Here is a 25,853-nt window from a genome sequence, read left to right on the forward strand (position 1 = left end):
TCAAATTTGCCACACGTCATTGTGGTTCATCATGGAACTCATGAAACACTTGATTGGGAAGGTGAGGGTCACCAGTTCTCAATAGCACCCATACCAGTGTTGAACAATCTGGAACGGTAGCACCATGGACCAAATCACTTCTGTGGCTTGCTGCATGTTCACCCACACTTACTGCAGTGATGGTCAACTGTTGGAGGTTCTGTGGCTGCTGCTGACGAGATAGCAGACGTTGTCCAAGAGCATTAAATAACTATTCGATGGGAGTATCACTGGAGGCCTTAATAGCCATGGTAGTACTGGGGTGTTTTGGTTCTTCTAAAGAACAGTCTTGCCGTGGGAGCTTTCGTTTTAAATAAGGCTTGGTGTGTAATGGAAATTTCATCTGTGTAACGCTGGACCGTTAAATTGCAGTGTATCAAGTGAGTAAATGAGTGGGTTTGGCTTGAAGGTGCTATTACCAATATTCCAGCAATATCATGTTACGGGACACCAGACATGGGTTTCCCATAATGTCCAATGTGGTGAGTCGAACCCCGGTCGTGACGAGGTAACGTTTTAACCACTAGGCTACCCTACCGCCCAGGTCTGTTTTCCACATGCAGTAGGCATGTTGTGTTTAGGCGTTTCAATCGATTATAGTGCTGGTGTATGTCAACACCCTTTTTCCTCTGTTTTTGACAAGGTTTCATTTCATTCAAGGAATGCTGAATCAGTTGCTTCACTGCATGTTCTAACATGTCGTTTAAAGTGCTCATTATGCACACAAAAGTAAGCATTTACCGTAAAGTATATATGACCTCACCAAGTCCATATACGACTATCACATTTTAGGATGTTCCCATACTTTGGGTTGTATTTGTTTGTAGTATACTACTTACATAAACATAGAACGCCATTGATCAGAGAACATAAGCTGGGGACATTGCGTGTGTGAGTGAGTACATATCAGAAAGAAATGAGAAGCTGTGGGCACATTTGGTGCTGAGAGCATCACAATCAGTGTTCAAATAGTCCTAACCCTTCGCGTACCGTAGATCTTACAAACAGCGTTCGTGGTACATGAGTAGTGTTGTATCATATACGTAGACACAAGTTGACTTTATCTGTAATAATTTTTAAATCTGAAGATCTCTAAAGTCCACTTGTGTGTATTTTTCATCAGAATGGCAATGGAATTATCTAAAATAATACTGAATCAGTCAGTCAAATGTCGGCAATCTCTTCTATACTTAACATCGACAAAATTTCAATGGACGTGTGAAAAATCAAATTGTCCCTCGATGCATGTGCACTCGTCCGTGTAAGCAATTTCCTTAACTGGCTCCTCAGCCTTTCTTTCCTAAGTGTGATACGCTGTTCCCTGTTTGCAGTCCTTTGAAACACAAAGGGCAATTGGTGGACTAACCGCTGTGGTTAGTGATATTACCCTTGCGTATATCCGTGATCTGTCGTTTTCTAACGAGATGCAATTTCACCATTAGCACTGGGGATCGACCTGATAGTGGCATCCAGCGTCTTGTTACATTCGCTCGTCAAGACCGTTAAATCTACGGCACTGTACAGCTGGGCCGGTTCCTAATGGCATGGAACGTAATGACAGGACCGCACGGACACGGATTGAACCTTGAACAGTTTTCGGTTACGACAGATGAACAAGTCTGGATAATGTTATGTACGTTCACAACAGCCAATTACGAATTACCGGTTGAAACCGGCAGGTGGATTTTTATACCATTAACATGTTTCCCAGTTCCTTGATTGAGCTATATCGAAGGCGGATTTAAGTTGTAGGTGCTCGCCCTTGGAACTACAGGAAACAATTGATCTGTAAATATCGTTCGCATCAACGTCATCATGTATAACAAGAAACAAGAAAAATAGTCATTGTCGTAAAACGTTTAATATTTTCCTAATATTTTAGTTCCTATAATTTGAAACTGTCTCTGTAGCACGTTAGATCCAACAGATATCCGTTGCTTTGGTTGCTGGCCGCCCACGTAGATATTCATTGTACCTGCAAAACAGGATGCATTGAAGGGCATTGATAAGTTACACGTGCAATTGTTATCAGTCTTTGTCAACAAATGGCTTCCTCTGTGGAGTCTACATTATCTGATACAAACTATTGATAAGTAATCAGTAGTTATTATCGTTATCGCGTAATAAAACCATACTCACCTGGGACAACCACCCATCCGTCATCATCTGTCCACACGGCCATGTTCCTGGGGTCCAGTGTAAACTCGTAAACAGCAGACCTACCAGACATGATGGTTGTCCTGGTGAACGACACCAGCTGAATTCTGGGTACAGGAAGTGACGTATTTTGCCACGACATATAGGCCTGGGTGACCTGGAAAATATGTGAAATATATAGAAGCAGATGACCCACGTTGGCCAACTTGCCAGTACGTATGAGGTGTTGCACGTATCGGGGAAGTTGGTGACGTTGGTGTAAGGCGTAAGGGTTACCTTTGTGTTCCTGCCGTGTTGATAACCGGCGTATTGTGTTCATCTGACTCAGAATCATCATGTAGTTAGGTGGCATTGACCTTGCACTCACATCATTGATTTTTCCACCAGATTAAGAAACATCTACTCAAAACATTATTGCTGAATTCATTTCAGAACACAACGTAGTGATGTTTTGCGTCCAGTGACGTCATCAGCGTCATATAAACCTGTCTTGTGAACCATTTGGATACTGACCTCATCAGCGTCAAATGAGCCTGTATTGTAGACGGTGACACTACACCACAGCCCCTCCCCAGCCATGACGGTGATGTCGCAGATAAAGTCATCATATCTGAACGTGGTGTACGACAAGCCGTAGCCGTAGGGAAAGGCAGGCTCTCCATCGAAGAACCAGTATGTCCGACCAGCCATGGAATAGTTCACCATCGGAGGAATCTAAAAGAAGATGATTTCATTTACACTGGCATTCTTTCTTACCCATTAAACAACTCGTGTTGAATTTTTGTTCACCTGATACTCCCGTCTGGGCCACCTGTTGAATGCACTAACATGTTCACTTGATGATCACTATTCTGTTGAATTAAATAACATATCCACCTGTGAATCACTGCTCGGCCACGTGTATGGCAGTCTGGCGGCTGGCACAGATCCCGCCCCGGTGTTTGTGAGGGAAGCAAAGATGGCGTCGCCTGCCGCCTGAGCCGGAAGGAAACATTGCATGATTGCGACAACACCAGGAGCCGTTATCGCCCAGTTAATGTTGACTGGTCCCCCGGTAAATAACAGTAGCACCACTGGTTTGTTGGCTGTTGAAGAAAAATGTGTATATCTGTAAACACTGACACATTGTTTCAAATGACAGAGAAATTAAACGCTGATCCTTCTGGTTTCCTGGCAACATTGTTCACAATGTTCATGCACAGGCGAACGAGTGAATGTGCCTTTTCAGCAATTTTACAGCAATACAAGTGTGGGGGTCTCCAGGAATGGGTTTCATACATTGTACCCAGTTAGGGAATCGAACCCGGGCCTTCGGCGTGACGAACGAACCATTAGGCTACCCACCGTCCCATGCACGACGTAAAACGGTTCCTATTTGTTTTACAGACATAGTACATGCAACATTCTCCATGACTAGATGCTCGTATGTAGATGGTGAAGGTGATGTAGATTATGTAGGTGATATCTCACTGTTGCTGACGACGTCCTGCAGAAGTTGTAGTTGCTGTCCCGGCAGTGAGATGTTTTGTCGGTCATGCCCCTCCGTCTCGATTGCCTGGCCTGTTTCAAATACATAGACACTGATTATTCATTGGACACATTTGTATGAAGTTGAATGAGTCATTCTGAAATCCTACAGTCACATTGAAAAGACAAATTGAAGCACCAAATCCACCCAATCCACAGGTGTACTGAAACCATGGTATCCAAAACATGGAGCTATCCAGTGATGACAAGCTAACTCCATAAGATATTGCCCGTACTAACGGGATGGTCAGACTCATTGATTTGGTTGACGCATCGTATTGCCATCGTATCCCAACTGCGTAGATTCATGCTCATGCTTTTGATCACTGGATTGTCTTGTTCAGAATCCAGATTATTTGCGGACCATGTAGGAATATTGCTAACTGAGGCGTTAAAGGCCAAACTAACATGTAAAACAAAGGTGGAGCTCTAGTTTTGATTACTGCCCTTGTCAGCTAGCACGTTTTAAGTTTCTTTTATGCAGAGTCTATGAGAATATGGACCCGTGAAGGTAAGGGGTAGAATATGCCTTCAGCAACCCATGCTTGACGTAAAAGGCAACTATACTTGTCGCAAGAGGCGACTCATGGGATCGGGTTGTCAGACTCACTAACTTGCTTGACACATGTTATCGGTTCCCATTTGGGCAGACTGATGCTCATGTTGTTGACCACTGGATTGTCTGGTCCAGATTCTGTTTTTACAGTCCGCCGCCTTATACCTGTCGTTACGAAGGAAACCCCTCTAAACTCAGGCAAAGTTAGGCCACTGTCTAAATCAAACCACATAAGCGGATATTATGGAGCACCTTTTGGCATGATGGAGATCATACCTGTCCCCAAGCAAACAAAGACGGCATCAACTCCTTGCACCGCATTCTCCACGTCAGTCCTGTTGTAGTCGTTACATGCGGTGCTGGAGCAGCCCGCAGCGTACACACCAGCATTGCCCAGTCTCAGCAGTCCGTTCAGAGGGGACGTGATGAAGCGGGGGTCAGTCTTGGGCGCGTAGTCACCAAACAATTGTTCTGTGTCATTTGACATTGGTCCAACAACCTGTAAATATCCCTCATAAAAATTATAGGACGCTTCAGAAATTAGGAATTAATCGATTAAACATATACAGAAAATCATTGTACTGAATGTGTAATTAATTCACTGTTTTCTGCATCATGGACTTATTTACTTACAGCAAATTTATCGAGAGGTGATTTGATCGGTAGAAAACTGTTTTCATTTTTCAGCAAGACGAAGCTCTTGATAGCTGCCTCTACTGCTAGCTGACGGTGTGTGGAGCTCAGCACGACATCATCAATGTCAAGGTAGTTGTAAGGATTCATTTCTGGTGGGTCAAACTCTCCCAGCCTGAGTCTGGTGTAGAAAAGTGGTTTGATCTGGTCCCGGACAAAGGACTCTGTCAGTTTGTTCTGTTGTATCGCTGGAACTGAAAGAGAAAGAAGATAATTCTACTTCCACGAATGTTACGCGTGTTTTATGAGACGGAAAGGATGGGCGTGCACTAGCAACAACAAACAAGAAATTACGAAAAAACAAATAACAAAACAAAACCCAAAACATATGTGAATCGAAAGTGGAAGAGATGGACGCAAGAAGAAAGATAAGATATTGAACTGTCTGTACCTTTTGTCAAATGGTACCGTTGATGCCACCTACTTATTGAATTATACACTCTCAAGTCACCACGCTGGACTTCCAGGTTACAACCGGCTTTGAGACAAGCTGCAGCGGTGTCGACAGTGTTGTTCAAGTATTTATGTACGGTGATGATGTTGAGGATCTCCCCAGCGTCTGCAGCAATGTAGCCGGTGAAGTTCCACTCCCCTCTCAGTATGTCAGTCAACAGCTCCTTGTTGGCGCAGGCGGGGACACCGTTGATGCTGAATGTAGATACGTACTGATGCTGCACATTCTATATATGTAGGCACAAAGTTGAAGCCAAGGCAAACAGTTGTTATTGAAATCGATGTTATCTTCATTGTATTCAGTATTATTTGTGTCATTTACTGTATAATAAGAAGTATGCAAAATATAATTCTGTCAAAGAATAGTGCAACAACGTCTTTACCCTTAACATCTGTTGATGTACAACTGAGGATGATCCTTTCATGACTATTTCAAAGAAGGACATACGAATCATGCTCGCTTATTTATCATGATGCCAAATTTCATCCAAGAATATTTTAGAATCTTATGTTGTAGACATTCACAGGACATTCCCAAATTTGACCCTCATACCGAATGTTCTTACATATATTTGCCTGGAAGTATTTATGGTAGCAGCAGGATATCAAAATGCTTGGGAAACCCTATAATGTGCTTTTTTATAATGTACCTCGTCTAGGCACATATAAGTTCATGTATAATGTATATTGCCTGACATATGTCCGAAGCCTACTTATTGTTTGCTTATGACGTATTAGTTACCAGCACGAAAGCACAGTGTTAGTTGTTTGCCTGATTGTGTCAGGACAATGCTTATCTGTTATGACTACACTTTACTATAGGCACGAGTGTTCCGTAGAAGGTTAAAACGACACACGTAGCCAGTAGTCAGCCGGGCATGTAAATGTGATAAGCACGAGTAAACCACCCACAAGTTTCCTTGTTACAACGTGGAAGACTAGAGTTTACCTGCTATAAGCACACTGTTGACAGGCTGAAAGACCGCAGTTAAATGTAATAACTTCACAGGATACTTGTTAAAGCTGTATATTGTACATGGCATTCGAACACATTTTACTGCAAACGCAGTTCCTACAGTAAAAGAAGGCAAATATACCTGTTATAAGCACAGATCAAACTATAGGCTCCAGCTTCAACACATCGCCTGAAGGGAGGCAGGAAGTACGATCTCCAGTCTCGTTCTGAAACCTGGTAGACATAACACAGAGTGTCAAAAGTATTGGCAGAATTTTAAATATATTAGCAGAGGAATTTACATATCTCTCTTTGGCATGTTTCGAATCTGTTAGGCATGATACGTTTGTTTGAAAATCATGTGGAAAGTGGATAATGAGGAGCCTAAGATGTAACATAGGATTTGGACACATTGACTAATCTGTGCATCAAACACCTGTCTGGACACATTCATCCATCTGTGCATCGAACACATGTGTGGACATATTGGCCCACCTACCTGTGCATCAAACACCTGCCTAGACACTGGCCAGTTCTCAGGTCCTCCAGACACGTCAAAATGTTTACAGCCAGAACTAGTCCTCAGGTATCGAGGATGGGTACCATGGAGACCCTTCACGTGGTGGTAGCCCATCTCGCCAGCGTGGTAAGGGTCTTCACTGAGTGTTTCCTGCAAGTATTAACTCACATATAAGGAGCATCCGGACTCACCGCCTACCGGAAGTCATTCACGTGAAATGAAGTACATACTGCATAAACTGTTTCAGTTGAAGTACAATCAGACCTCCGAATCCTTACAGTTACAATGTGTTTCAAACATAGTTCATTGTGTTCTGTTTAATGGACAACGGCTACACCTGAGTGTGTGTAACATCAACCATGTTCTGTTTACAGCTACTGATGCCCTTAACAGAACCTCACTTGATAGAAATGGACAAGTATGTCATAACTGTTATTCTTTAAGGCTACGTGAAGAAGAATTAATGAAACGTTATTACACATAACAACGGCAGCTTCTATTCACGGGTAACGTTAATTGTCCACCATTACTACTAGATATTTCTTTAATATAATATACTATTCAAACACCGGTAGCGAAGGCCGATCTTTGTAGCTGGAATATTACATTAAGTCATTAACATTCATCCGCCTACTTCCCGCATAGATGACTTAACTTCTTCTCCATGATCTGGAACCGTGTCCCTGTTGAGGTCAACTGTTTTCATCTCACCGTTAATATCTGACCGTGCCCCGTTGGGGATTATGGTTTCTCAGCTGATTGTTCTCCTCCTTGGGGTATGAACGTATCGACCCCCTAGACAAGTCATGTCGTTCCCTTAGTAGGTCTCGGAAGGTGTCCACTCTCGGGATATCAATCAGGGCAGCAATCAGGACAGCAACCAGGACAGCAATGAGGCAAACGATCATTGTAACAATGCGGACAACAACCAGAACAGCACAGTGGCCAACAATCAGGGAAATTATCAGGACAGTAGTCAGGTCGACGATCCGGACAGCCGTTAGGCAAACAATCAGGACAGCACAGAGGCCTACAATCAGGTCAACAGTCAGGACAGAAGTCAACAATTAGTACAACAATCAGAACAACAGTCAGTAGTCCGGAAAGAAATCAGTACAGCAATCAGGCTATATATCAGGACAACAATCAGGAAATCAGTCAGGTCAACAATCGGACAAACTATCAGTACAGCAGTCAAGCCAACCAGCAGCCACGGAAACAATCAATCCAAAATCAGGACAGCAGGTAGTCCAACAATTGGTTCAACCATCGATATAGCAGTCAGGCAAACAATTAGGCCAACAACCTGGAGAACAATCAAGACAGCAGTAAGGACAGCCATCAGTCCAACAATCACGCTTACACTCCAGTCAGAGATCAGGACAGCAGTAAGGCAAACAAGCAGGCCGCTCCAACAAGAGGTTTCTGAATGAATCCCCGTTAGGGCTCCATGTTCCTCACCTGTCCCCTCCCCCACCTCGGGTCCCTGAACGTGTCCATGTTAGGGCTGAAGCAGCTGATCGCCATATGTACATCTAGAGTAGCCCCTGTCTTCATGAAGTAATTGTAGTAGGCGCGGACCTCTGTGCTGCTCGCCTCGGCTATTCGGTAAATCAAATCCTTGCTGCACAATGATACACGGATACAGATATAAGTAAATACAATGAATGCACAATTAATGTCAGTTGTCATTGACCTTCTCAACAAAATCGCAAGAAAAGATGTCTTTTCTACACGTCTGGTTAAGCTTTCTGACATCATGTAGTTTAGGGGGCACACCGAGGAGACTATATCTCGAGTTTGGTTTGTTTCTAACACTCCAGTGCAACTGTTAGTGGTTAGTAAACACAGCTTGTCAATTTCATCAAAAGTGGTTAACACCTTAAACTTGGGAAACGTTAGCGGTTTTACAAACGGCAGCCATTTAAATGAAATCCAAATACAGCCAGACACGTTTGTGTCGAAGTCAGGAGAACCTATGCAGATATTTCAATTGATCTGATAGCCGTGGTACGACTCAGCCTTCTTTTCGAGACAAGTGTAGGTTAGGCACATCAGAACTCGACTCCATGTTGTTAAGAATAGATACGTCACGACAATATTACATACTTCGAGTTATCCGAGGTTCGATACAGAGGATACACGGGTGTTTGATTGAAGATGTAAGACGAAGTCTAGTGTTTATCAATGTTTCAGCGTTTAACTTGATAGTTTATTGTGACGGTGCTGTACTCACTCGAAAGACGCCCCTATTCCGATCCCCTGGGGAAAAGCCGTAGCGTTCTGGCCAACATCCCCCCTACCACAGTTTGACCACCATGAGTACTGATTAATCCCCAGTCTAGATATCGGAGGCGCTTGTCCTCGACCACTGGCCAGCTGTGTCTGAATCTCCTGGATGGTCAGTCTCCCAACCACGTCGTCAACACGCACCTGCCAGGATAAAGAAGCGTTGCGAAAGGGTATGTCTGCAGTGGAATAGGTGAGTAAAGACAAAAGGGTAAAACACAGCACGTATCGCATGGTGGAATGTGTAACCGGGGCTGAATCAGATCCAACTGAGACTGAACAGCAATTTGGAATTTGGAATGATAATAAGACATTCCCAGGAACGAACATCTGGCCTCTTTCTTTCAAGGTTTGATCTGAATTAAGGTTATCTTAGGTATTTCAACCATCCAGAACCGCCCACTGTTAACGGAATGACAATAGTAATTTTTCAGAATAGAATGTCAGAGCGTGTATGATTTGCAGTCGAGAAGTAAAGATATTTGTTTACAGTGCTGCAAGACACATTAGAGACCAGAACATGCGAAAAAGCATCATGTCCATACCATCACCATGTACAACCAGATCATGCCCTCATCATGTACAACCAGATCATGCCCTCATCATGTACAACCAGATCATGCCCTCATCATGTACAACCAGTTCATGCCCTCATCATGTACAGCCAGTTCATGCCCTCATCATGTACAACCAGTTCATGCCCTCATCATGTACAACCAGATCATGCCCTCATCATGTACAACCAGTTAATGCCCTCATCATGTACAACCAGTTCATGTCCTCATCATGTACAACCAGTTCATGCCCTCATTATGTACAACCAGTTCATACCCTCATTATGTACAATCAGTCTATACCCTCATCATGTACAGCCAGTTCATGCCCTCATCATGTACAACCAGTTCATGCCCTCATCATGTACAACCAGATCATGCCCTCATCATGTACAACCAGTTAATGCCCTCATCATGTACAACCAGTTCATGTCCTCATCATGTACAACCAGTTCATGCCCTCATTATGTACAACCAGTTCATACCCTCATTATGTACAATCAGTCTATACCCTCATCATGTACAATCAGTCTATACCCTCATCATGTACAATCAGTTTACCCTCACCATGTACAACCACCCCCCTCATCATGTACAACCAGTCCATACCCTAACCATGTACAACCAGTTTATACCCTCACCATGCACAATCTGTCTATACCCTCAGTACACAAAGTCTGCACACAACGTTGACTCCAAGGCGTTTACACCCGGACACAGATGGGCTCGATCCCGGCGCCTGAAAATCCCTGGATCACTAGCCTTGCGTCTTTGAGAGCTCTACCACCACATCCCTCATATCCTTACCATGCACAGCCCGATGAAACCCACAGTAGCACATACCAAGCAAACAAAGGAAACGTCTAGGAGCTCCCTGCATCCTACCACATAATCACACATACATCTGCAATTTTCGTCAAAGTGTTAACTGGCACGTGAAAAATCAATTTTCCATCATTTCTGGACATTGCGTGAGAATATGTCCGTGCAAACAAAATTGGCACTTCAGTATTTCTGTCCTTTAATCGCTCGAGTGTGACACGCACTTCCATGTTGACGGTCTTTTTAAACAGAAAGGGCAATTGGTGACCCATCGGCTGGAGAATGTGATATTACCCTCGAGTATATCTGTCGTTTCCAGGGGAGATATAATATAACCATGACCACTAGTGATCGAACTCATTGTAGCCTCCGGTCTCGGACAGTCCGGGTCACGACGTTCAACCTACAGATCCCAGTATCGGGATTGGTTCACCCAACGAGCACTGGCCATCTCTGTGGGACCATCAATAGGACTTTGACTGAAGACTGAACACACAACAGTTCTGATCTAAAGTCATCATCACACCTGACAGTTCAATACTACATCGATCAGGTTTTGAGGATGGACATACAAAACTGTGACCTCTCCAAAAATCCATATCGTCACTTATAAACGATTGTATAACTTTTCGTGGACAGCACAACATTGTCTCATGACATACTTTTAGCAATCGAGGATGAAATGTAAAAATCCGCAGGAACAGAACAAAACACTTTGAAGTTGCCTGAAATCAAATCTGGAGAGAAAGTTACACCCTTAATAACGTTCATGAATTAGGAGATATCGCTGTTTTAGAAAGCGCAAAATATTGACCAGTAAGAAAAATATTTATTTCCCGTTGAAGCGTTGAAGTTTTCCATACACCGCCTCTTTGTAAGAAGTGATCCTAAATATGTTTTCCATTGATTTTCTCGTTGAAACAAACAAAGTCCTAAATATCTCTTTCTTACACTTCCTCGTTGAAACAACTGAATCCTACATGCATGTTTCAGACACTGCTTCGGACCCAAAATGTACAGCAATGTAATACAATACTGATTTATACTCTCTTTCTACTTTTTCGTGTTCATGTATCTTTGCTGTCAGACAATCGGCGTTCTTGGATGTCTTACCATTCGATGTGCAGGAGTTACGTAATCCAATTAGGCAAATAACAAAACACCAGTGTAAGATAAATGATCACATTCAGGCTGAAACGACCATGGAACTAGAGAGGGGCTGTCTGGACATGCAGTAACCGTGATTGTGTGATAGGACGATGGCATAGCAGAATGTAGTTCCTGCACGAGGAGTCTTTGTACACTTAATGATAGGCTAAATACGATACATGGTGTTTCCACATAAGTTAGACTATGGTTATACTGACTCCGTTCTTATTCATGTGATTGTGTGTGACAAGCTGAATTTGGGGTAGCATCATGTTAGCTGGGTTGTGTCCAACACGATATTACGGTATGGGGGAAGTGTACACACCATACTTTGGTGGATCCGCACCAAACTCTTGGTGGCTCAGAATACAATATTGTCAGTATATGTCCTTAGAGAATGAACAGCTCCATAGTTCAACTGACACAATATGGGATGTCTCCAATCTCTTGTAAGCTATCTTAGATTCTTTGAGATGTTGAATATTTCATTTTAGGAATGAATGAATGAGTATGGTTTTTCCCCACTTGTAGCAATATTCTAGCGATATCAGGAAGGGGACACCAGATTGTGAATCGAACCGGGTCATTAACGCTACGAGCAGACACTTTAACCTCTACACTACTCCAAAACTCCCATTTTAGGAGGAATAATCTGACTGTTAGATGTATAGATAAATTGTATGTCAGAGGATTATTCATTACAAGTTACAAGTCACCAGCATCACAGCGAGACAATCCAGTCATAATGAACCAGAAACGAGGCAAATGCATTGCACGAAGTCAAAATATAATGAAAAGCAAGAAACAGTCACTGTTGTAATATTTTTAATATTTTCCTAATATCTTAGTCCCTATGATTTGAAATTGTCTCTGTAAAACATTAGATCCAACAGACATCCGCTGATTGGGCTGCTGGCCTCCCACGTAGATATTCATTGTACCTGCAGCACAAGATGCATGGGAGGGCGTAAGTTAAACGTGTAATCGTGACCTTAATAGCTGTGGATAAATTACGTCCTCTGTAGAGTCTATATTGTCTGATATATTCACTCCTCAAACCATTGATATATTTCGAGTCCTTGTTATTACATGATACAATCATTAAAATCTTGTTTACCTGGTAAAATTCATATATCACTAACGGCAAACGTTCCCTAGTGAACATCTTACGTATAGTGTGGGCATACGGATAGTTCCCATTCAAGACATCTTTCAAAATATTCGACACCAAACTAAAGCCAATGCTGCTATAAGGAAGTGAAACATGGGGACACACAAGCGTCCACGCAATTGAGGAAGGTCAGTATCTAGATTGTAAACGCTACATTGGAGCCGGTACAAACATGCCAAATTCTCTGGCCCTCGGAGAGTGTGGACGTGAGATACATCAAATTCTGGACCAGACTCACTCTTCTCGCATCTCATCGACTACCACACAAGGCATATGAGACGTTGTATAATCTGGACAATTTGGGTCGACATACATGGTGTCCCGACGTCAGAACCCTACTACCAGATGTTGGAATGGGATATGCCTTGGCTTCTCAAGAAGTTGGTTGTACGAATGTTTTGTTCAGCGTTTAACAAATATCAGTTCTCAACAGTGGCATGACATTTTAACCAGCAGTTCAAGATATGTTACATACCCAACATACAAAACAAATCTTGGTGCTGAAAAATACCTATTAGACTGACTATGAACTTTTGCACTCTTGCAAGAGTTGGACATACAAGTCTACATATTGACAGATGCCGGATGTCAAATACCTCGTGGAATCGAAGACGCTTATCACTTTACTTTGATATGCCCCTCACTTGATACCATCAGAAAAGCTATTCTAGTAAGTCATGTGATCAGAACCAAATCAGAACAGATGAACTCAGAACTTATGTCAACAACTTCAAACTTTAAACTTACAAAGTTGATGGCATTTATTCATGTTGAATTAAAGAAGTGAAAATGATTGTATAGAAGTGTATGGCTGTATTATGTATTTGGGCCTATGGCCACACATGCATTATAAAATAAACACATCATATTTACCAGGTAGGACCACCCATCCATCGTTATCTGTCCACACGGCCATATTCCTGGGATCCAATGTAAATTCATATACTGCAGATTCACCGGACAGTATAGATGTCCTGGTGAACGACACCAGCTGAATTCTGGGTACAGGAAGTGACGTATTTTGCCACGACATATAAGCCTGGGAAACCTGGGAAATGGATGAAATATTTACCAGTACATGATCCATCGAAACTGAGACATTAAAAACATTTTAACCATCCATGTAAACACACACACACAAACACAAACACACACACACAGACACACATACACCTTGTTTCACAATAGGACTTTTTAAAATTAAGTAACTCACATGTACACCATATCAGGTCACATGATAATTGATGGACAAACAGGACAAAGATCAATGACGTTCAGACATAACAATGGTCAATGTTGGGATTCCTCTAATGTATCTCCCCTGTGAAAGGTACTCCATAAACCACACCTCCTGACAAAATGGAGTTTGCGATCACTTGTTTGCCGGTGTCGGATGTTGGTTTTCGATGACATTTGTGTCAATGCAAAATGACACAAGAATATCAGGAAGGAATGACCGCCCAATATCATAGACAGCTTTGGTGATTCCTGTTCAAATCACTGTGCTGTCAACGAACGTGACATAATTACTCCCCAGCTCTCCCAAGTCATGTGGATCATAAGTCATAACTCAATCAAAGAGTTCTTAGGACAGGACCTAGTCTAAACACTTTGTACACTGACCTCATCGGCGTCATACGACCCCGTGTTGTAGACGGTGACACTACACCACAGCCCCTCCCCAGCCATGACGGTGATGTCGCAGGTAAAGTCATCATATCTGAACGTGGTGTATGACAAGCCGTAGCCGTAGGGAAAGGCAGGCTCTCCATCGAAGAACCAGTATGTCCGACCAGCCATGGAATAGTTCACCATCGGAGGAATCTGGAAAATGACATTCGTTTGTGAAAAATTATCTGTTTCAGTTTAACAGGCATTTCCCGCTGAATATTACTGCTCAGTCACGTGTTAACATATTCACCTGTGAATCACTGCTCAGCCACGTGTTAACACATTCACCGGTGAATCACTGCTCAGCCACGTGTTAACATATTCACCGGTGAATCACTGCTCAGCCACGTGTTAACACATTCACCGGTGAATCACTGCTCAGCCACGTGTTAACATATTCTCTCGGGAATCATTGTTCAGCCAGGTGTTGACATATTCACCTGGGATCACTGGTCAGTCACTTGATGAATTAAATAAGATATCCACCTGGAATCACTATTCTGCTATGTGTTACATTAAATAACATATTGACCTGGGAATCACTGCTCGGCCACGTGTAAGGCAGTCTGGCGGCTGGCACAGATCCCGCCCCGGTGTTCGTGAGGGAAGCAAAGATGGCGTCGCCTGCCGCCTGAGCCGGAAGGAAACACTGCATGATTGCAACAACACCAGGAGCCGTTATCGCCCAGTTAATGTTGACTGGTCCCCCGGTAAATAACAGTAGCACCACTGGTTTGTTGGCTGTTAAAGATAAATGTGTATATCTGTCAACACTGTAAATGGACTTGAGGTTGTTTTGACTGATTCATTGACAACATTGTTGTATGACGATATAGATGATGTCGATGATGTTGGTGCTGTAAATGTCGTTTACGGTGTCAATGGAGAATGTTGGAGATGATGTTGTTGACGTTGACGATGTGAATGGTGGTGGTGAAGTAGTAGATCGTGATGTGGACAATGAGTAAAGTGTTGATGATGTTGATGATGCTAATGGTGACGATGATGTTGAGACACAGATTATGCGGTAGAATGAAATGTCTCACTGTTGCTGACTGCGTCTTGTAGAAGTTGCAGTTGCTGCCCCGGCAGAGTGAGGTTTTGTCGGTCATGTCCCTCCGCTTCGATGGCCTGACCTACAAACATTCGTACACACCGATTACTTCACACATATGCATGAGGTTGAGTGGGTCTGCAGTCATATCACGACAACATTTGGGACAAAGCATCGGACTTTCCATTTTTTATACGAATCTGCTGGTAAATGACCAGATGGTGACCACATGGATATGTGCAAACATCTTGTTTCTGGGACAGAAACATGCAGTAAAACGTGAACAAAGAATGCGACTATGTGTCCTAGTCTACCTAGATGGGTGCCTCTTAAAGATGGGAATACCATATTTAGCGCGTAGTGGCCGCATAAATTTAATGATCTCCAGGGAGTTGAAATTGAAAAATACGATGCGCCGTTGATATTGACATCCACTGATGGAAGGAAAAAACAAAGCAGATGGGATGGACTATAGCACTTTATACAAAGTGAACCTTTCGACTTCATGCGTCTCCATATGACTGCTTCATGACGAGGCTACACGTTAATGGAGAGCCTCTGATGCCGAAAGTTATGAAGTTATTTAACCTCGTAAGTGAAAGGATCACATACAGATTATGCCATTGATGCACAGATTCTCCCACTGTCCTCGTGGTTCATGAAACCTAGGTATCCATACCGAGGAGCGAACAAAACTCGATTTTCATTGAAAATTTATTGAAATCTCTCATTTATGAAAGAATGATATCATACCTGTCCCCAAGCAAACAAAGACGGCATCAGCTCCTTGCACCGCATTCACTACATCAGCCCTGTTGTAGTCGTTGCACGCGGTGCTGGAGCAGCCTGCAGCGTACAGGGCAGCATTGCCCAGTCTCAGCAGTCCGCTCAGGGGGGACGTGATGAAGCGGGGGTCGGTGTATGGCGTGTAGTCACCAAACAGTTGTTCTGTGTCATTTGACATTGGCCCTACAACCTGAAAATATACAACGTATCAAACTCAAGACGCTTCAGAACCCGTTCACCTTTAAACTTGCCTATATACACATTGCATGTGTGTCAATGTTCTAGTTGTCTCGCCGTGGTTCTAATCTGTTACATTGTTTCTGAGGATATCTATATCTGTATCGTAGTGTGCAGTGTCTTTCCAGTATCTTCAAATCAAGGATATTATGAGACGTTGTAAAGGACTTACACTCTGTACAAAAGGTATGTTCTTGACTCGTTTACAATGTGGACACTGAGCTCAGACTTGTATTAGAACTTTCATCACTTCATGATGTTGATCACTGGATTGTCTGGTCCAGACTCAATTATTTACAGACCGCAGCTGAAATATTGCTGAGTGCGGCGTAAAACTAAACTTACTCGTTTTGTTCATTGTTTTCGCTTTTACTGATGTAATCACTTCTTACGTATTACATGTACACGGTTTTTGGATTTGTACTGCCATTACATTTGTAGAGCAATCACAATTAATTTGTGATTAAATATTGACTGAACTATTGCAAAGCAACTGTAATATTTTCACATTTCTTTGTTCTTTGTCAGTTTCACAACATGCTCCGTTACGAAATGAATTCCAATTACTTTACAGCTTCAACATGGGAATAGACATTCTACTCATATGTGTACAACAAGTGACACGAGGGATGATGGAGGTATGTGTTGTCTATGTTTTCTGTGTTATCAGCTCTTGAATGGGCTCTGTATTTCTGCGAGTCTACGTTTCAAAGCTGATTGACACCAGATAACAATCTTTTGCATTTTAACTCTAACGTGTTATAGACAAAGTTCCATCCGAACAAACATCGCCAGTGTAAATTGTTGGAATTGTTCCAAGTAAACGTTTTTGTCTGTGGGGACAGTAGAAACAGGAAAGAAAACAAATTCCGCTAGAGGCACAGATACTCTTTGACATCAACACGCTACCTGTTTCTTGGATTTCATCTAAATCGATTTTAACAGTATGGCCTATGTGATTCCACCACAGAAGTATATCACCGTGAAACCAGTTCTAAGCCTATTCAAGTCGAGGCACAACATTGTTTTAAATATGTAATTAAAACATCTCACTGTTACGTAAATCATGGAAGTGTTTACTTACAGCAACTTTATCAAAATGTGATTTGATCGGGAGATAACTGTTTTCATTTTTCAGCAAGACGAAGCTCTTGATGGCTGCCTCGACTGCTAGCTGACGGTGTGTGGAGCTCAGCACGACGTCATCAATGTCAAGGTAGTTGTAAGGATTCATTTCCGGTGGATCGAACTCTCCCAGCCTGAGTCTAGTGTAGAAAAGCGGTTTGATCTGGTCCCGGACAAAGGACTCTGTTAGCTTATTCTGTTGTATCGCTGGAACTGAAATGTTATCAAATAACGTCAAAAATGAATCAGAAGTAAAACGTTTAAGGTAGGAGACGAACGGAAGACTGCGAAGATTTGGAAAGCAATATGTCAGAGCAAGGAAAAGAACAGAAAGATGAAGCCGGGACAGAGGAAGACGAGGAAAATGAAAAAAAAAAAACAGGGATGGAGAAGAAGCCGAAGAGGACAAGATCCTGATGACAAAGTGTCCTGTACTGGAAAAAGCAGGTATCAAAAGAAAAAAAATGTTTCGAGGAAGAAGCGGGGTATTGTAGTCATGATGTTAAACCAGAAAAAATGGGATATTTTGGCAGGGAACATCATCACGTTAATCAGGATGGAGGAGTAGAGGGAGGGAAAGAGGCAATATGTGGACAAAAATACCGTAGATCATGCATCATAATGAGAAATGATGCATGAATGATAACAAGGAGGAAGAAGCATGAACAAGAAATAATGGGTGCTGGTTTTTGTCATACTCGACTATCCAGCAAATGTGTTGACTCCTATGGTGGCAATAGTGTGCTGATCTGAGAGTAAACCGTATTTGACTATCTCATGCATATTAGTAAGTTGTGTGATGGACGGAAAGAAATCATCGGACATAATTATAACATAATAACATACACGGTATGTCCAGAGAAAGAACATCAAGCTGCAGGCCTTGACTAATAAAGTACATATACTAGACAGTGAGGCACCAGTGTCCCTCCACAAGACCTACACATGGAAACTCGAGTGCTGATGATGACCAGCCGCCTCAAAATAATTCCTGAATGATTGGACACTGGTCAGAATATACTTTGGCCAGTAAATCCCGGACTTTAATTGTGATTATTAGATTTCTAATAAAGCTTAGGGTGCAAAGGGACACGTGAGATGAGAAGTGCATGAGGATGACATACCACTGACTAGATGCATACGGGGGAGGTGTGTGTGTGTGTGTGTGTGTGTGTGTGTGTGTGTGTGTGTGTGTGTGTGTGTGTGTGTGTGTGTGTGTAGGTTGAGAGGGGGAGGAGGGAGGGGAGTTCATCATTGAACTGCAATGTGATGAACGTTATATTAGACCTTAATCCGGAATCGGAGTGATATATTTACAAGATTACCCCATGAAAATTCCTGAGCAATTTGTGACAGTGACTGTGGAGATTTAATGATCGGATTGGATATTTACTAGCCGAATAAGAACAAACTTCGATACATATATCTGTCGAGGAATTGTTTGTAATTATTATCATCTATGGCTCGGCAGTATGTTGGTGGCACCTACTTATCGAGTTATACACTCTCGTGTCGCCAGACTGGACTTCCAGGTTACAACCGGCATTGAGACAAGCTGCAGCGGTGTCGATGGTGTTGTTCAAGTATTTATGTACGGTGATGATGTTGAGGATCTCCCCAGCGTCTGCAGCAATGTAGCCGGTGAAGTTCCACTCCCCTCTCAGTATGTCAGTCAACAGCTTCTTGTTGGCGCAGGCGGGGACACCGTTGATGCTGAATGTAGATACGTACTGATGCTGCACATTCTATATACGTAGGCACAAAGTTGTTTCCAAGATGAATAATTATTTTATCACCTTTGAGTCAGATACATCTCCTTTTATTCGTTGCCATGTGTGCCATGTATGTAATGTGTGAGGCGAGGGATGACTGCAACATCTCTAAGGTCACCCTCTCTTTATTGTCGAGCATCATTCCAACGACTGGAGCCTTTGTGTGTTTGTGACGCTACAATTATTTCAAAAAGTGTCATACCGCTCCAACTGAACACACGCCAGGTCAGTGTTACAACATTTGAAGCACCAGTAAATGTCAAAGATGTGTGTAACATGAGAAAGACATTTCCTGATCAACTGCAATATGACAAAGTGTTATTTCCCAAATTCCCCATGGTTAGGCATAAGGCAGATTCAGGAGTTTGGAGAAACAGGGGCTCACGTTAATCATGAAGTCCCAAGATTATGGAGGAAATGATCAACATGGAAGAATATTCGAGGCGTGGGGTAGTGACTTGGGATTAGGAGTTTAGGGGTAGTGTGCGCACCCCGACCGATCCCATCCTACACGGCTGGATGCGCCCCTGAGGCTAATAATTGACTGTGACGGATAATAACAGAGGGTAAAATACAACCTTTTTGTCATTGGATATCCTGGTTGCAGTCGAGTCAGCTTAACGAGATATGCAGGGCTGGTCTTGATTACTATTCTTGTTACGGATAGCGGAGAATTTGTACCTGGTATTTCTTTACTCACAATAAGCATGTGAATTATCTGTTATAAGCACATAGTCTACGTGTTATATGAACATGGTATACCTGTTATAAGCACAGATCAAGCTGTAGGCCCCAGCCTCAACACATCGCCTGAAGGGAGGAAGGAAGTACGATCTCCAATCACGTTCTGAAACCTTACAAACACAAGTAATTAGTAATACTTAAGAATAGTAAGTCCGATCCTTTGTCACGTTTTTTCGGCAGTGGAAATGTCTGTATTAGAAAACCGTGTTGTAAGGGAACATTGAACAATTTTAACGGATCTATGAAATATATAAAAATATACGAAGGTCAATGATTTGAATGTCTGTTTGTTCTGTATCACAATATATTCTGACGCAATCGTTGTCATCAGATTGAAGCATACCTGTGTATCCTTGTCTGGAGACAATGTCCTAACTATACTTTGGGTATCCTTCAGCAAACATCGGAATACTGCTGCATAAAATACATGTATTGCTATAATGACACTACCTGTGTACGGTGACCTACCTGTGGATCAAACACCTATCTGAGAACAAAGATTTGCCTGTGCGCCAAACACCTGCGAGGACAAAATTACGCACCTGTGCATCGGATGCGTTTCTGAACACATTGACTCATCCGTGCATCAAACACCTGTCTGTACACATTGACTCACCTGTGCATCAAACACCTGTCTGGACACTGGCCAGTTCTCAGGTCCTCCAGACACGTCAAAGTGTTTACAGCCAGAACTAGTCCTCAGGTAGCGAGGGTGGGTACCATGGAGACCCTTCACGTGATGGTACCCCATCTCGCCAGCGTGGTAAGGGTCTTCACTGAGAGTTTCCTGCAAGTATCAACTGATGTGTAACTTAATCTGCTCGATTGTTTGTGTGCACGCGTATCTCACCAGTGCTATTTCTCTACATCAACAACTTCTCTTCAGGGACTAAGAGGGGGACAAATGTCTTATGTATACTCAAAGGCAAACAGAATCAGCTTTAAACGTTTTTGATTCTTAACTATTCCAAGATGTGGTAACGGGGAGGACAGGGCATCTTGCATATGAACATGAGCCACAACACATAAGGGAGTTGACAAACAAGTTCAGTAGCGAGTGTGTCCATCTTATGCATTGATGCAGGCCTGACACCTTCACCTCACTGAAGCCACTAAACGTCGGATGTCATGTGGAACATCATTCCACATCCATGGCGTGGAATAATACACATCATTACTGGAGGATTCGGACCTTTCTTTATATTTCATGACAGCTCTATCCACATGCTTCATGTTGGCAAGTGCATGTTATCCGCTCAGCTATCGATGTCGATGTCGATGTCGATGTCGATGTCGAAGTTCTGCCGTCGGAATTGGTCATCTGGCAGGGCTGCTCTAGACGCGTATTCGTCGTTGATTTCTTCTCTCAGATGCACCTCTGTAAGTCTTGCTGTTGGGACCCGTGTTAGAGGTGCATGGTTCCAATTCATCAGTCTTGACATTCGGTCGATGTTGGTGGACGGCATCAACGGGAACGACCTATGACGTGCTGTAAACGTCACCATGAGTATCACACGTCACCATGGGTATCCCAGATAACATACTGAAACATACCTACAGCTTTCCAGATATCATTTTCCACGTGGTGTGGCGTGTCGAACGTCTTCCAGAGAGATGAACAGGTGTTTTTTTCTGACTTCTGCTCGTTGTGAGTCAGCACTGGGTGGAACTGATAAGCGTCTCATTATTCAGCCTATTAAGCGTTGCTTGGCATGTGTCTGGGATATGTCATGCTTCCCGCAAAGTCATGCATTTCGAACAACTGTGGCGTTCTTCGTTCATTTCAACACATTTCTTAAATCTCCCAAGTCAGTTGCAAGAAAACCGATGGAACGTTTCATGTCACAATACCTTTTACCTCTGAGTGTAGAATGAATTATTCAGTTCTTGCGTGTCACATTTGTAAATCTAGATCTTTGATTTAAGTGGTTCTGACTCTTCCCTTTATGGGGATCCATATTCCTCACCTGTCCCCTCCCCCACCTCGGGTCTCTGAACGTGTCCATGTTAGGGCTGAAGCAGCTGATCGCCATATGTACATCTAGAGTAGCCCCTGTCTTCATGAAGTAATTGTAGTAGGCTCGGACCTCTGTGCTGCTCGCCTCGGCTATTCGGTAAATCAAATCCTTGCTGCACAATGACATGTAATAAATACAATCAATACAAAATGAAGGTAGGGAAATATATATCAGTTAAACAGAAATCCATGAAAAGAAGCATTTTCTTCACATCAGGTCAAATTGTCGTCAGAGAGGACACATTGAAGGGGTCATCTTATTGGCTCGGATCCAACAGTACATTGTATGTGATCACCAGTACAGTGAAAGATAAATGAGAGTGAGTGTGGTGGTTTCATTGCCCTAAATATTGAGGGGTCTGATTCCCCGTTTGCCCTGATTTGTCACTCAACGCACTCACAAAGATTGAAAAAAATTAAAATCAACGAAATCCAATTTAGAGCCGAGTAAGAAACTTCGTGACTTAAACGGTCGGCACAAGCCAGTCAGTCACGTTTGTGTCGACGTTGAAGGGACCTACGTTATTAGTTCGAGACATCCAAAGCAACCGCAAAATGATAATTAAATATACAAAACATTTTTTCGAGTCATCCAAAGGTGCGACTAGTCCCATACAATTGTGTTTGACCGCCTGACGGCAAATTTACAGTGAATTTAATCGCAATGTTTATCTCGATAACAACTGTTAAGGTGTTGTACTCACTCGAAAGACGCCCCAATTCCGATCCCCTGGGGAAAGGCAGTAGCATTCTGCGCAACATCCCCCCTCCCACAGTTTGACCACCAGGAGTACTGGTTAATTCCCAGTCTAGATATCGGGGGAGCTTGTCCCTGACCACTGGCCAGCTGTGTCTGAATCTCCTGGATGGTCAGTCTCCCAACCACGTCCTCCACACGCACCTGCCAGGGTAGGGAGGCGTTACGGAAGGGGATATCTGCAGCGGAGTAGCTGAGTAAAGCCAAAAGGGTTAAACATCGTACGTATCGCATAGTGGAATGTGTAACCGGGGCTGAATCAGATCTGAATGAACAACACGTTGAAATGATCACTAGTCAAAGCCGGGAACTAACATCTGGCATCTTTCTTTTAACCTGGATTTAGATTATCTACGTTATGTGGACCGTTCACCGTAAGCGGAATGTCAAGGTCACGACCTTTACCTCAACATCTAACGGTAGAACGGGCTTAAGATATAAACATGTGAGAATGTCAGGACGCATGGAGTCCGAAACCGGGGAGTTTAGGGGTACTTTCAGCAGACTCGCCTCAGTAAGCCCGTCACGCCTGTGCCTACTAGATGCGTTGGCGACCAAAATGTGCCTTAACTGTAGAATAATGTTACTGTTGTAAATGGCCGACAGCACTGACGTGAAAGCGTTTTACTCCTTGCGAATTCTATGACTGATAGATGAGGATCGAACGCAAGGCATGCAAAAAAGTCATACCCTTACTTTAAGCTTACCTGACCATACCTTTGCCCTTACGTACTGTCAACCTCACTATTCACCTGTACCCTCACGAACTGTGAACCTCACTATAAACCTGTGCAGTAACGTAATGTGAACCTCACTGTACACCTGTACCTTAACGCAGTGTGAACCTCACTATACACCTGTACCGTTACGTACTGTGAATCCCACTATTCACCTGTACTCTCACGTACTGATAACATCGCTATACACATGTGCACTCACGGTCTGTGAACCTCACTATACACCTGTACCGTTACGTACAGTGAACCTCACAATACACTTGTATACTTACGTTAAGCAAACCTCCGTATGTGAACCTCATCATAACTGGAACCTACACAGAGCATCGGAAGACCTTTTTAAACATAATAAAACTCCATTAGAGTCTACAGTAACATATCATTACACCTTCTATGTCTGACTCCGTGTCCCGATACAATAAGAAAACAGAGGTTAATTTGATATGTTATGATAACTTGTTTCATCTTTATCATGTGGAACGATTCACCTTTATAGGGCCAAACTAATGGATACAAACAAAGTGTCTGTTTCTGATTTGGGGCATTTCCTGTCTTAAAGAGTTTCGACTTTGCTTCCACCACTCACATACCAGATCGCAGACAATGCATGACATCGCTGTATCAGCTGCTCTGTCACATGGCGTTCTACAGTGCGCGTTAACGCCATATTGTCACGTCACACGACGTAAAGTGACGTACAAAACATACCTGCGATTTATACTCGCAAGTACTGTCGTACATTTATTTCTCATGTAAATGGTTTGTGTTTCGTGATGGGAAGGAGTATAGATGACTTGATTCCTTTCACTGCACCTGTATGTAATACCGGGGAGATGTAATTGTTTTAAATGATACGTGACGTATTCCTGTTAGCTCGGAGGCATACACCAGCATTACAGCCATGAACACAATCAAAGGACAACACAAGAACAATATTCGTGAAGTAATTTGATGATGTGCGCCGTAATGCTCCTTAAAAACGTTTTGCCTTTGATTTGTCGCTGTACATAGTTACGACCTGCCCAGTCTTGTCTTCTTTATGTAGATAATAATGTAGCGTCTCAGCTAGGAACATATTGGTCTGACAACCATGCCGTAATGCCGCGAATCAAAACCACACACACTGTGCAATAACAATTGCTACCATAAACATTTGCCGTCAAATATGTGCAGGTATATTTTCTATCACTCAAGTTCTCTACTGGGTGTGGAATCATGGAGAGGGCACAGATGTTGCGGACGATCACTTGATCTTCCTATTGTCAAAACGCCTTTACTTTACCGCTGTCAAAGTTGTTAATAGGTACAAGTAGATATAGGTACTTTTGAAGGTTAGTGTTTTTGGAATTCAATCAGATGACGTCATCAAGCAGATAAGTACAATCAAATACAGCGTCCAGTAGTCCAGTGGCCCAAGCTTTCGCTCGTGAAGCCGAAGCCCCTAGTTCGATTCCTCACATCGGTTCAAAGTGGGAATCCCCTTATGATGTTCCACTAATATATTGCCCAAAATAGCGTGAAGCCACTCACTCACTCGTTTTAGCTTAACTTATATTAAAATAAACACCTGGGGCTATTGATAAACGTACATACAATCTGAGAAAATAAATGATAACACCCAGTCAGGGAGTGGACTAGCGAGGAAATGATCAGGCGATGCAGCAATAGCATATCACCAGCACGCACGTGTGTTTCTGTGGTTGTGGGAAAAGTATGCAAATATATACAACATGCATGCAACACAAAGGAATTATCTGTGTCTTGTATCGCGCTGTCGTCGGATTTATACCAAACAGTTACACAGCTTATCTGTATGAATAACAAGTACGGGCATCTGAATAACGATTGCAACATTATTAAATGGAAGTGAAGTTAATTTCCTAATTTTGAAATCAAAATCCTCTGTTGTCCTCGTTACCAGGGCGCGTTCAATAATCCGATGAGCGAGTATTGTTAAACACCCACTTTTGCAGTATTCTATCTGTTTCACAGCGGGGAGATATGAGCCCTGTGGTTGTGTTCGGGATCCATTCAGGATTGAGGTGAGCTCGATACTGTCAACATTAAC

At 42.8% G+C, this 25,853-nt stretch overlaps 2 protein-coding genes across 2 annotated transcripts; both read right to left on the bottom strand.

Annotated features, from left to right (window-relative positions):
- Nucleotides 1-1,898: 1,898 nt before the first annotated feature.
- Nucleotides 1,899-9,423, bottom strand: LOC137278140 (uncharacterized). Its single transcript, XM_067810314.1, has 12 exons — nucleotides 9,137-9,423; nucleotides 8,362-8,524; nucleotides 6,880-7,050; nucleotides 6,523-6,614; nucleotides 5,397-5,620; nucleotides 4,913-5,166; nucleotides 4,556-4,778; nucleotides 3,667-3,756; nucleotides 3,073-3,281; nucleotides 2,710-2,910; nucleotides 2,179-2,353; nucleotides 1,899-2,014 (listed from the first exon to the last, which is right to left on the bottom strand). Exons 1-12 carry the CDS (start codon nucleotides 9,421-9,423, stop codon nucleotides 1,899-1,901), a joined length of 2,205 nt encoding a protein of 734 aa, XP_067666415.1.
- A 3,099-nt stretch (nucleotides 9,424-12,522) lies between these two features.
- LOC137278160 (uncharacterized) lies at nucleotides 12,523-23,370 on the bottom strand. The gene is made up of 12 exons (XM_067810336.1): nucleotides 22,996-23,370; nucleotides 22,242-22,404; nucleotides 20,891-21,061; nucleotides 20,293-20,384; nucleotides 19,248-19,471; nucleotides 17,718-17,971; nucleotides 16,364-16,586; nucleotides 15,603-15,692; nucleotides 15,089-15,297; nucleotides 14,509-14,709; nucleotides 13,759-13,933; nucleotides 12,523-12,655 (listed from the first exon to the last, which is right to left on the bottom strand). The coding sequence occupies exons 1-12, from the start codon at nucleotides 23,280-23,282 to the stop codon at nucleotides 12,540-12,542; spliced, it is 2,205 nt and encodes a 734-aa protein (XP_067666437.1). The 5' UTR covers nucleotides 23,283-23,370; the 3' UTR covers nucleotides 12,523-12,539.
- Between the last annotated feature and the right edge of the window lie 2,483 nt (nucleotides 23,371-25,853).

Source organism: Haliotis asinina, chromosome 1 (assembly GCF_037392515.1).
Source record: "Haliotis asinina isolate JCU_RB_2024 chromosome 1, JCU_Hal_asi_v2, whole genome shotgun sequence".
NCBI classification, from domain to species: Eukaryota; Metazoa; Mollusca; class Gastropoda; order Lepetellida; family Haliotidae; genus Haliotis; species Haliotis asinina.